Raw genomic sequence first — 13,031 nt, 5'->3', positions numbered from 1 at the left:
CAAATTAGAGACATGGTTTTCTTTCTTTTCTCTCTTTTTTCCCCTACCACTCTATTTTCTATTTGGGGATTTAGTTTTAAACCATTTTATGGATTTAAATTGTGGTCACAAACTTTAAGAAACTAGCCAAGGTGAGGCCATTGGCTTTAAAGATGTTTAGATTTGAGACAGGCTGGGACCTGTGACCCTTTGCTGCAGTGCTTGCACCTGGACAAATGTCTCCTCAAGCAACAAAATATGAAGAAACTATAAGGGACTAAAAGTAACTGCACACATGCACAGTTGGGGCAAATTATGAACAACAAGATACAAAAAGACTAAAAACCCAACTGCCACTTCTGAGGAGTCCAGAGCAAAAGTAGGGCACTGCGCATGCCCCCTGCACTCAACACCACCAAAGGGGTGGGCAGATCACCTAAGCCCCCCCTCTGGCCCGACCACTGGACCCACCCCTACCCTTGCCCCATATAAGGGACTAGCTCGCTGCCCGCCTCAGGGAGTGAGCAAGGGAACCCGTTACTTGTTTTCACTCCCTCCTGCTGCAGCACAAGTCCCAGTAAAGCCTTGCCTGAATTTCTCATTTGGCCTCTTATCAATTTCTATTGATTAAAGAGTCTAAGAACCCTGTCAATAACAGATTGGCAATCTCTAAATTGTGGATATCATGACATCAGAGTTCATTTGATAGAGAGCAAGTTGCAATACCACAGGGTTATTTGCCTTGATAGAAATATGATTTTATTAGAGAAAACATTCTGCTATACAGAAAGGTGTATTACATTGCTCTCTGCATAGTAAGCTCAGGTTCTAAATTAAACTTAATTTGTGCCAATGGGAATTGCATCAGCTGGTTATGCACACACATGTGTGCACACGTGCACGCACACCCACACACTCACCTCTGGTGATTCTTACCTTCTGTGTTCTTGTTTTTCATCATAATGTTTATTGTAGCAACGACTGCAAAATGTTTCTAGAGAATTTGTTCCTGGTGTTGGGTAATACACTTTGGCTCCAGGGCAAGTTCTAAAAGCTTCTATCAGCTTTACATACTTTCTGGAAATGCCCTCAGTTTCCATTCTCTCCTTGGCCTGTGGATGCAATGTGAGACAGCTCCCATCACACCTCTGAGACTGGTTAAGTCAGTTTACTTCTCTGAGTATAGATTGCCTTAATTCAGAAGCAAGAATACTGACTTGAAGGATAAAAAGTTTAATGAACTTTAAAATCCCTTCTAGTGTTAATGTTCAGTGGCTCTGATTTATTTTCTGTCCTTACTGTGTCCAGTACAAAGCTAGTGGAGTGACACCTCCACGGAGATCTTCAACTATGTAGCAGCCCCCAAGGAGACAGACCCTGACTCCAGGCACTACCTGCAATGCCTCATTAGAAGCATCCCTCTTCCATCCAGTGGCCTCCATCTGCCCTCCTGCCCTCCAAGGATTCAGGTTTCTAAGTATAAAGCTCTTTGAATTCATACATGGCTACAGCCAGAGGGGACCTCAGCCTTGCCATCTAGTCTAATTCTTCATCGAACACATGAACAAACTGAGGCCAAAAGAAGTGACTTGTCCATGGTCACAAAGCCAGCCAGTAGCAGGGCTGGGATATATATTGACATATCATGCCTTCCAGTTCAGTGTTCTCTCCGCTGAACCTGGGTGCCTGTCATCAAATGATTACAGCTTCACAGGAATGGTGCTCCTAGAGATGGCTTTCTGCACTGTATTTTCTTTGGTAAGATTTCAAGCTGAATTTCTCTTTCAGCTCTAAAATCTTTACACTGGGTATCAGGGGTCTGTGGACACTTGCTCCATGGAGCTCAGCAGAAAAGGAGGCATCCGCAATGATAACAGGGAACCTGGTGGGTTAAATACACTCACTTCTCTATCCAGGGGCTATGGCCTCAGGGTGGCCTACTGAACTATTTGCTGAAAGGATATGAATTTCAATTCTCTGAGTCTGGAATGACCATATCCAGTGATGAGAAGGTAGAAAGACACATTTATTTAGCAAATGTTTTGTTTTGACGTTCTATGCTGAGCAGTGTAGTGATTAAGCTGGGGCTTTGGAAACAATCACTTAGGTTCAAATCCCAGTTCCATTAATTATTAGCTGTTGAATCTTGGGCAAGTTATCTAATCTCTCTGCTTTAGCTTACGTATTTGCAAAATGGAGCTGCTGCTGCTATTACCTATGTATAGAGATTATTATTAAGATGAAATCAATTAATATGTATAAAGCACTTAGAAAAATGCCTGATACATAGTAAGTGCTATATAGTGATTGCTTTACTGTGCAAATTAAAAGTATATTCACATAAAACATCAACATACATTTTGAAATGATACATATTAAATATATTAGAATAGCTACCTATGAGGATATAAGAGCATTCCAAAAAAAAAGAACCCATGCAAGTAATTCCAGAGCTCCTGCTTTTAATCACTAGAGGCACTGCCTCTTTTTTATCCCATTGCCAATCTGAATAAACTGAGGCTAAAATAAAGGATGCTAAGGCATCAAGCATTCATGCAGAGGCAGGAGGAGAACTTGGAAGATAGTCTCCAGAATCAGATGGGAGATTTAGGCCCTTCTTTTTCATCCCTAAACTTCAGAATCTGTAGGCTGTCTACAAATTAATACTGTTTGAAGAGCCTGCTCGGATTCTGCTAGCCACACCAAGCTTCTGCAGAGAGCAGAGTCAAGAGTGTGTTTTCCAACTGCAGAAAGCATCATCTCTGATGCCTGAAATGCAGGTCCATGAGCTTCAGCAATAAGTTTTACTCAAATAGGAAGCAAGAGTGTAACTGTGAGAGATTGAAAAAAATTAATGCTCCCAAATAGAAGGTTGCCTAAGTAAATTATGCCCGACCATATAACAGCATATAGGCAGCCTCCAAGCTGGAATAATATTAATGACCTAGACCTAGAAAATGATCTAGAAAAATATTTGTGATATATTGTTATTTAAAAAAAAAGATCACAGTGTACTATGTAGAATGTGTGTGTATATATACACATACATGCACACACACACATATATATACACACATACATGTACGGAAAATAGCTGGCAGGGTGTGTACATCATAATATTAACAGTGACTATCTTGAGCATGGGTATTAGGAAGAGTCTTACTTTTGCCTTATTTTATCTATATTTTCCAAGTTTTCTATAATAAACCTGTATGACTTTTATAAAGGAAAAATAATTTATTAAAAAATAGCCAAAGAGGCACCAATAGTAAAGGTTGTTTCTCCTATGGATATTATGTTCCTCTTCTATAACCAAGTTGAAAATTATCTTTTCTATTCCTTCCAGGCTGATGCAATAGCTCCCACCTTTGTGCACAGGTGGCTGCTCTTATACATGGCTGTCACAGCATGGATCCTATTGCATTCTGGTTACTGGGTACACACCCAGTTACGACCATCTGGCATATATAGAGCCTGGCACATGGGTATGTTTGACACAAATGAATTAATGAATTGGTAGGGGCTCAATAGCTTGGATTTGCCTACAAGCTCTGCCATTTATAAGCTAGGTGAGTCCCAGTCTCCTGATCTGTACAGTGGCAATAACAATTGTGGGTCGAGACCTCCAGTAGTTTTCGTATATGGCAAAGTGCTGGTCACAAGATGGGTGAGGGTGCAGGAAGAGGGTTTATTATTATTGCTGCATCTATTAACAGGTCTACATCTTCCCATCCCTTATTTCCCTTTGGCTCCCTAAGGCATCATGGTTACCATAGCAGCCAGAGGCTGATGAGACCTCCAGGGGCAGCAAGGTAAAGCTGAGCCAGTTCCCAGGTCCTCATGCATGCCCTTGGCAGGCCAGAGTGAGACGGTCTGAAGCTCAGCCTCCTTTCAGGCCCCCCACCCTGTCTAGGGTCACTTAGATCCCAAACCCTGCCTCTGCAGCCTCAGTTTGGGGGCCCTGAAACACCCCTTCAGAGACTCCCTCCTTCCCAACCTCTGTCTCTTGGCTCCCTGCCTGGTTGCCGTGGAAACAGGCTCCACTGCGGACAAAGGAGGGAGCTGGGTCCTGCTTCCTCCCGGTCCTACTGATGAGGATTTTTAGACCGTGGAGACTGCGCTGCCCTGCCTTGCACCTGCCCTCACTTCCCGTGTTCTCACTCAAGTGGAGTTTGCCCTCCCTCGCCACTGATGAGACCATGTGTAAAAGTGTGACCACAGGTGAATGGAAGAAAATCTTCTACGAGAAGATGGAGGAGGCAAAGCCGGCTGACAGCTGGGACCTCATCATCGATCCCAACCTCAAGCACAATGTGCTAGCCCCAGGCTGGAAGCAGTACCTGGAGTTGCATGCCTCAGGCAGGTGAGTAGCCCAGGAAGTAGGGGCCCTACAGGCAGCCCCTGGGACACCTTCCAAGAAAAGACAGAAACATGGGGAACCCAGGTGCTAGGGGTCAGTCTTGCTGTTGGCCCAGTGCAGACTGGGAGGCAGAGAAAGAGTAGCTACTGGGAGTTGGGACACCTAAGTTTGATTCCAGCTCTTCCGCTGAGCACCTGGTAACTTTCCCTCTCTGAGTCATAGTCTCCCCTTCTGGAAAAAGAGGTGGAATATATTTATTAGTTCCAAACGCTGGTATTTTATATATTTTTATATTTTAATAACCTCTTAACACAATTGAAAGCCAAGAGAAGGGGGTGCTTGTGGGTCAGGAGACCTATGTTCTGGTCCTGGAACAGTTCAGTTTCCATCTATTTAATTCAGCTTAACTTAATATAAAATATTGAACACCTGAGGTGTGCTGGAAACTAGCTCTACTCTTTATGACCTTTGAGAAATTCAGTTTCCTTCTTGGACCTCACTTTCCCCACTTGTGGAAGGAGGGGTTAGCATAGATCCTTGCCTCTTGGTTCATGGACCAGCATCAGTAGCATCACCTGGAACTTGTTAAAGATGCAGAAGCTTGGGCCCCATTCTAGACCTGCTGAATCGGAATCTGCATTTCAGCAAGGTCCCTAGGTGATTCATATGCACAGTAATGTCTGAGATGACTTTCCAGCACTCTTGTCCATGGGTGGATTATGTAAAGACTTACCTAGGGGACATAAGATTCGGAGGCTGAGTGGTGCAGCCTGGGGGTCAGAAGCAAGGCTTTCCTTCCTTCCCTAGTTCAATTTATGCAATTCAAGAAACATCTACTGGGTACCCGTTAGGTGTTGGATACTGGCTCTGCCTCTAACTCACTGTGTATACAGCTTTTTACTCTTTGCCTCAGAGTAAAACAAAGCGTTAATTAGGTGAGTTCTAAGGTCCCTCCAGTTTTGATATTTTCCATTCCAAGTTTTGTAGTCTAGCTTGGGAGAGGGGAAACAGTCCCCAAAGGGTGTGAGTAAACGAGAAGAGATGAGAATGGAAATGTGGAGCCCCTTAACCAGCTGACGGCAGGGATGCAAAGGACTGGACACTCGCTGTCAGGGCCCAGCAGCTTCTCAAAGACCTGGAAGGCTTGTGGGGCTGAGTGGGGAGGGCTTGTGCATCCTCCCGACCTGGCTGATGACCTGAGAACCCCAGCTGGCCCCAGTTAGCTCACTCTGGGCGTGAACTGCCTCCACTTCCAGGCCTTCAGATACATTAACCCTGGCACCAGCCCAGAGGCTGAGAATTGATAATGGTGTCATTTTCTCTGGATTGGGGTCTAGCCAGTTCATAGTCAGTGTTGACAGGTAAGAGTGTGTGGATAGGGCTTCCCTGGTGGTGCAGTCGTTGAGAGTCTGCCTGCCGATGCAGGGGACACAGGTTCGTGCCCCGGTCTGGGAGGATCCCACATGCCACGGAGCGGCTGGCTCGTGAGCCATGGCCGCTGAGCCTGCGCGTCCAGAGCCTGTGCTCCGCAACGGGAGAGGCCACAGCAGGGAGAGGCCCGCATACCGCAAAAAAAAAAAAAAAAAAAAAGAGTGTGTGGATGGAGCTTGCGTTTTCTCTGTGGCGCGGGCCATCCCTGCTATCAGACTCAAAGGATATTTGAGCAGGAAGGACTCTTAGTGCAACGTGCACATTTTACAGATGAGGAAATGTGCCCAGAGCCAAAGGCCCAAAGGCAAGGCCTGAGGGCGTTGAAATGGAGGGCACTGAGGCTTCTGCAGAGCACAGAGGGGGGCCCAGTGATGGCAGAGCGCTGCTGAATGCCAGCTGCCTCCTGAGGCGCCTACTCTGCTCCTAGCAGAGCACACAATGGGGCGGGCTGGGAAGCCACCTGAGGAAAGCTAATGAAACCCAGGGGGCCGTAAACACAACACCTCTACCTCCAGGCTCTGCCTACTGCCCCTTACCTCCTTCCTGGATCTGTTTCCACCGCCTCCACTCCGTCCTCTCCTCCTGCCTCTCCTCGTCTCCGCAGGTTCCACTGCTCCTGGTGCTGGCACACCTGGCAGTCGCCCCACGTGGTCATCCTCTTCCACATGTACCTGGACTGCGCCCAGCGGGCGGGCTCGGTGCGCATGCGCGTCTTCAAGCAGCTGTGCTACGAGTGCGGCACGGCGCGGCTGGACGAGTCGAGCATGCTGGAGGAGAACATCGAGAGCCTGGTGGACAACCTCATCAGCAGCCTGCGCGAGCAGTGCTACGGGGAGCGCGGCGGCCAGTACCGCATCCACGTGGCCAGCCGCCAAGACAACCGGCGGCACCGCGGAGAGTTCTGCGAGGCCTGCCAGGAGGGCATCGTGCACTGGAAGCCCAGCGAGAAGCTGCTGGAGGAGGAGGCGACAACCTACACCTTCTCCCGGGCTCCCAGCCCCACCAAGCCGCAGGCCGAGGCGGGTTCTGGCTGCAATTTCTGCTCCATCCCCTGGTGCTTGTTTTGGGCCACGGTCCTGCTGCTGATCATCTACCTGCAGTTCTCCTTCCACAGCTCCGTCTAAGATTCCCTTGTTGGGCCCAGGTGGATGCTAGGGGCCCAAGGCCTGAGAGGCCAGCCAACTGGTGGGAGGGGGTGAAGAGAGACCTGAGTTGGGAGTGGGGATAAGTTCTAGTGCCAGTGCCACCACTGACTCAGTGGGGACCCAGGACAAATCACCCTGCTTTTCTATCTATAAAAGTAAGGGTTTGGGCTAGATCACTGGCTTTTCAAAGTGAGGCCCAGGACCCCAACGTTCTGCATATGTGCCTCGGGGCTTCTGGATTTGGAAGGGGTGAGTGAGTGCATTTCCCATCATGGTCAAACCACCCATCCCCAACTCCTACCTCCTCCTCTAGAGCAGCTCCATATTAGATGGAGATTATTTAAGAGTTTTGTATGAAAAAGGTCCAACTGCATTTAAAAAGTTTGAAAATTACAGGGCTAGGTGTGATCTCAAGGGGCCTTTCCACAGCAATGAGCTCCTCCTTGCTTTCTCATTAACCCCAGCCCTACCCCTCATTATTGCCCGTATCCGGAGATGCAGCCTTACATTAGCCTCTGCCTGGTGTATGAGTCTCGTCCATAGCTCCTTCTCCATGCACAGAGCAGAGGTTCCTCTTGAAGGGAGAGAGGTGGAGGCACTAGGCTGCCCCTTTGTTCCTGGGTACGCAGGGTCCCTTGCTTCTGTTTTCCACACTCCCAGTTTCTGGCTTCCCTCCACTCAGGGTGGACTCTGGGGCCTGTCTGGTGCCCAGATGGTGCTTGGGGTGGAGTCCCATAGAGCTAGGCTTCCCACCCACTGCACATGAACCATCAGAGAATTTAGGAGAGGTTCAGAAGGTAGAATGTTAGAAGCAAAGCACAAAATCCCTAGGAAACAAATATAATGACTCTCCATTATAGTGAAGAGTGTTCAGAGTTCAGGGACCAAGTCGGACTGATTCTCAGTGGTTCTGATGGTCAGAATACAGGAAGAGGGGCCTGGCTTCTTGGGCTATTTGTTGAAACCCTCGTTGAGAGGCTTTCCCATATGGACTAGGCATGGGCCCGCTCACCAAAGATCAGCTGTCCACCTAGAACCACAGGGATGGGGGGCCATTAGTAAGAGAGGGAGCATGAAAGATGGGAAGTGTTTTGTCCTAGAGGAGTGCATAGATATGTGGGAGAATCCTAATCGCCTTCAAATGGGATGCCATATGTTGTAGAAAGGGAGGAGAGGAGACCTTCTGATGGTAGGGGTACAGAGTGTGATTTGGGGAGGGGAGGCAGAAAGCAGGAAGCGGGGCACCACCCTGTACTTTTGAGGGTCCTCGTCCACCTCACCTTTGTTAATAACTTGACTCCTTCTCCTTCCCCCACTGCCCCCCTTTCTAATGGGAAGTCACCACCCACCGTCTGTAGTGGTGGAGGGAGGAGGGCCACTTATATAAAGACAGGATACTTTAATAAAGATGGGATTTCTTCAATCAGGCTTAGTAGTCATTACTGTGTGCTTGGGATTCACCAGTGTCCCTGATCTGTAATGGGCTGTTGGACACCCCTCCCATCCTCTCTCTCCCCTTTCTGGGGTCCCTATATAAAGCTTGATCTAGCTCCAGCTTCAAGGTCTGGGCCAACCGTGTACATAGTCAGGAGGGATTCAGGCAGCCCTTGGTCAGCCATCCAGGGGACTCAGCATAAGGTTAGTCTTACTCTTGCCCTTGCTCTGATTCTAGTAACTGCCTGGTGACTTCCTTTGCTTCACATACACAAGTAGTCATTCCTTTATCCAGGAGGCATATCCTGAGTGCCTTCTCTCTGGCAAGGCCTGATTTGGGTGCTGGGATCCAGCAAGCACTAAGGGGTAGGCCGTGTCTCTCAGAGATCTCTGCTTACTGCAGATATTCTCAGCCTTGGACTTCAGAAATCCTGGGAAGCCTTTAAAGAAACGTCAGTGCCTAGCCACCACCTCAGACCAGCAGAATCAGAATTTCTGGGTGTGGGGTCTGAGCATCTGAAATTAGAATAAGACCCCCAGGTGATCCACCTGAGCTGCCTGGTGTAATGCCTCCTAACTGAGGAATAGGCTTCCTTCCGCACCCAGGCTTATAATAATGAGCCCAGAGATCTTCCTTGAAGACCTGCCTTGGATGCTCTAGGACTTGGGCACAGCTTCCCCACTCACTCCCTGGGGACTTGACCCTCCCTCAAACCTCCCTGCTCCTGCCTGACCACCTGCTGCATGGCTTTATCCTGCTCTGAGAATCTCCAATTTTGAGCTCTGCCACCCTTGCCAGATGCTTATCAAGCTTGGTTGTAATTACTTGTCTATAGCTATACTCCCTGCTAGAGTGTGATCACGGCTTGGAAGTGACTTACTCCAGTCCCCACTGCCAGGTATTGGTAGAGCAAGGGTCCAACCCTCGACTGGGTTTACTCCAGAACTCTTTCCTAAAGCATTAAGCTTCTTCCTGCTCTGTAGGAAGATGTCTACAATCTACAAACACCTCCTCTGTCTCCCTTATTGTCCCTTATACTTGCTAGGCTTATTCACAGCTTAGCCCTTGTCTTGGCAAAGACTTCTCTAGGACAGCTCTTTCTTTGCACACGTGGCTACATGCCACATGATGACCTTGTTAGATGTACCCTAGGTTTTATAAATAAACTCCTCAGGGACATTCCAGGATCCCAAGCCTCTCCCACTGGTGCTTCTGTGCATTGGTTTTGATGTTCAAGTCAGGAGGAGACCTACAGGCACTTGAATTGGTGTTCCAGAGGCTGCAATCCTTAGTGTAGGGTCAGCAAGAAGTGCTGCCTTGATCACTTCCTTCAAACTCAGCAGGATGGAGGAACAGCCCAATGGGAGAACTCTTCTTGGGGCTCAGGAGTCCTGCAAACCCAGAAGATCACCAACTAAGGATGACTTGCTGTGAGACAGATTAGAGATGTCTTGATTGAGTGCCCTTATTTTATGGAGAAGAAACTGAAGTACTAGAGAAAGTACGAAAGTTGAGCTGCACTGCACAGCGTGGAGTAAGGCAAGATCATGAAATCTGGGGTTAAGAAAGACTTGAGTCCTAGTTCTGCTACTTACTAGCTGTATGGTCTTAGGCAAATTAGTTAAGCTCCTTGAGCCCCAGTTTTCCTCCTCGTTGAAATTGGAATAATCGATCTGCCACGGAGGGCTATTGTAAGGAATAAATAATACACTATCTGTGACATTCCAGATACAAAGCCCATGTTCATTCTCTTCTTTCTGTTGAGATTGAATGCTCATCTTCTTCTTTCTTCTCCTTTTCCTTTCAATTGGCAGCCTCCCCTTTGAGTCCTGGAGGGCTTTCTCTTTGTGATTTCAGTTCTGTTGGTAAATACTTTAGGAAAAAACATGGAAGGCAAGGGTTAACTTCCCAGTCCAAGAGTTAGAACTAGTTTATTTTAATATATGTAGCATCGTTTCTTTTCTTCTCCTCATATATCTTGCAAAGCAATAACTTCATTTTCCCAGCAGCATGGTAGCCACTCTTCATTCTTCAAAGATAGCTATTTAAAAAATCTCCCCAAACAGAAAACATCAGTGATTTCTGGGCTCCATTCCCATTGGCTGAAATACCCCAGAAGGAATTTAGTTCTTTTCCAAGTCCCATTCTGGTTCTCTGCAGGACTCCCAGCTAAGAAATTTCCTTTGGGATCATTTTCGGCATTGCGTGGGTACTGCCACACGCATCAGGGAAGTGAAATCTGCCTGCTATATGGCTCTTTTATGACAGGGCCTTGTGAGGGCTGGTGGGTTGGTGGTTGTGGTATAGAAATCTCATTGGCCTGAGGGCTGGAAACCTGGGTTTCAGCCCTGGCTTAGCCAATATCCAGGCATGTAGGTTGCTGACCTTGGATGATCTAGTCTTTCCCCTCCCCTGGGTCTCAGTTTCTTCATTTGTAAAGCAAAGAGGTAAGGTGAACTGAAGGCTCCCTGCTAGCTCTGACGTTGCTCAAAAACTGCTGCTTAGACTTTTTTTTTTTTTCTCATTAAACTTTTTTAATGGGTCTCAAATTCTGTGACAGATTTTTGGTCGAGTTGTTTCCATTAAAAAGTACTGATTTTAAAAACTGATACCTTAAAACTGCCACACACAAAAGAAATGGTCCACAAAACATTCTCCTTTCCTTCTGAAGGTTTTACCATGCATTGTTATCATTAACCAGTCTTTTGCTATTAAACTTAAATGGCCAATTGAGACAAACTGTCCTGAGACCATTCTTCTACCACTGATTAAGACTGGGGTGGCAGGTATTGAGGATAATATTCATTTAGCCTTCTGAGCTTTCTGGGCAGACTTGGTGACCTTGCCAGCTCCAGCTGCCTTTTGTCCACTGCTTTGATGACACCCACAGAAACCATCTGTCTCATGTCACGAACAGCAAAATGGCCCAGAGGAGGATAGTCAGAGAAGCTCTCAACACACATGGGTTTGCCAGGAACCATATCAACAATGACAGCATCACCAGATTTCAAGAGTTCCAGCTTTTTCCCAGAATGATGATCAATCTTCTCCTTCAGCTCAGCAAACTTGCAGGCAATGTGAGCTGTGTGACAATCCAGCACAGGTGCATATCCAGCAATGCTTTGGCCTGGATGGTTCAAGATAATCACCTGAGCTGTGAAGCCAGCTGCTTCCATCAGCGGGTCATTTTTGCTGTCACCAGCCACATTGCCACAGTGAACATCTTTGACAGACACATTCTTGACATTGAAGCCCACATTGTCCCCAGGAAGGGCTTCACTCAAAGCTTCATGGTGCATTTCAACAGACTTCACTTCCGTTATCACATTGACTGGGGCAAAGGTGACCACCATGCCAGGTTTGAGAATAGCAGTCTCCACTCAACCCACAGGGACAGTGCCAATACCACCAATTTTTTAGATGTCCTGGAGGGGCAAACTCTAGGGCTTGTCAGTTGGGCGAGTTGGTGGCAGGATGCAATCCAGAGCTTCAAGCAGTGTGGTTCCACTGGCACTGCCATCTTTTCAGGTGACTTTCCATCCCTTGAACCACAGCATGTTAGCACTTGGCTCCAGCATGTTGTCACCATTCCAGCCAGAAATTGGCACAAATGCTACTGTGTCGGGGTTGTAGCCAATTTTCTTAATGGAGGCGCTGACTTCCTTAACAATTTCCTCATATCTCTTCTGGCTGTAGGGTGGCTCAGTGGAATCCATTTTGTTAACTCCAACAATTAGTTGTTTCACACCCAGAGTGTAGACCAGAAGGGCATGCTCACAGGTCTGCCCATTCTAGGAAATACCAGCTTCAAATTCACCAGCACCAGCAGCAACAATCAGGACAGCACAATAAGCCTGGGATGTGCCTGTAATCATGTTTTTGATGAAGCCTCTGTGTCCTGGGGCATCAATGATGGTCACATAGTACTTGCTGGTCTCGAATTTCCATAGGGAGATATCAATGGTGATACCACGCTTGCGTTCAGCTTTCAGTTTGTCCAAGACCCAGGCATACTTGAAGGAGCCCTTTCCTATCTTGGCAGCCTCCTTCTCAAACTTTTCAATGGTTCTCTTGTCGATCCCACCACATTGGTAGATCAGATGGCCAGTAGTGGTAGACTTCCCCGAATCTAGGTGTCCAATGACAACGATGTTGATGTGGGTTTTCTCCTTTCCCATTTTTGCTTAGGTTTAGTGGTGGTTTTCACGACACCTGGGTCCTGGAGGCAAACCCATTGCGATAAAGCTGCCACGTCTTATTTTGTCCTCGGGCATTTGGGATAGTGCCCTGACCCTGACCCCTCTAATAGGCCATCTAGTTGTTACACCAAGATTTCAGTCTGCCTAGGTCAGCTTGGGGGTGGACCTTCTTACCTGAATGTCCATAGCATCTTCCTTTCCTTTCCTTTCTGGAGCAAATTGATTTATGCATCTTACTCTGACTCAACCTCTCTCTAAAGGTATTCACATTTTGAAAGGCAGTTACCTTGAGAGGGGTCACCTTATACAAGGACTTGGGTGGTAGTGTTGGAATATCGGTCTGTGTCTTATCCCTTCACTTCTAAGCCCAATAATTCTTCACTCCCATCTTAATAGGCTTACAGTATTATTTTGAGGACATAATAAGATCTTCCCTATTTTCAAGATTTATTCACTCAACAAATGTTTATTGAGTACATATT

General features: G+C 47.2%; 1 protein-coding gene and 1 pseudogene across 2 annotated transcripts; one reads left to right on the top strand and one right to left on the bottom strand.

Annotated features, from left to right (window-relative positions):
• Positions 1–4,070: 4,070 nt before the first annotated feature.
• Positions 4,071–6,894, top strand: RTP1 (receptor transporter protein 1; the record flags this gene model as incomplete). Its single annotated transcript, XM_079704726.1, has 2 exons — positions 4,071–4,342; positions 6,375–6,894. The coding sequence occupies 2 exons, from the start codon at positions 4,071–4,073 to the stop codon at positions 6,892–6,894; spliced, it is 792 nt and encodes a 263-aa protein (XP_079560852.1).
• Positions 6,895–11,152: 4,258 nt separating this feature from the next.
• Positions 11,153–12,528, bottom strand: LOC307054059 (elongation factor 1-alpha 1-like; annotated as a pseudogene). Its single transcript has one exon. The product of its transcript is annotated as an elongation factor 1-alpha 1-like (transcript).
• Between the last annotated feature and the right edge of the window lie 503 nt (positions 12,529–13,031).

The sequence above is a fragment of the Hyperoodon ampullatus genome, assembly GCF_949752795.1.
Source record: "Hyperoodon ampullatus genome assembly, chromosome: 5".
Classification (NCBI taxonomy): Eukaryota; Metazoa; Chordata; class Mammalia; order Artiodactyla; family Ziphiidae; genus Hyperoodon; species Hyperoodon ampullatus.
Note: the sequence above shows the minus strand (reverse complement) of the source record. Positions and strands in the feature narration are given on the sequence as shown.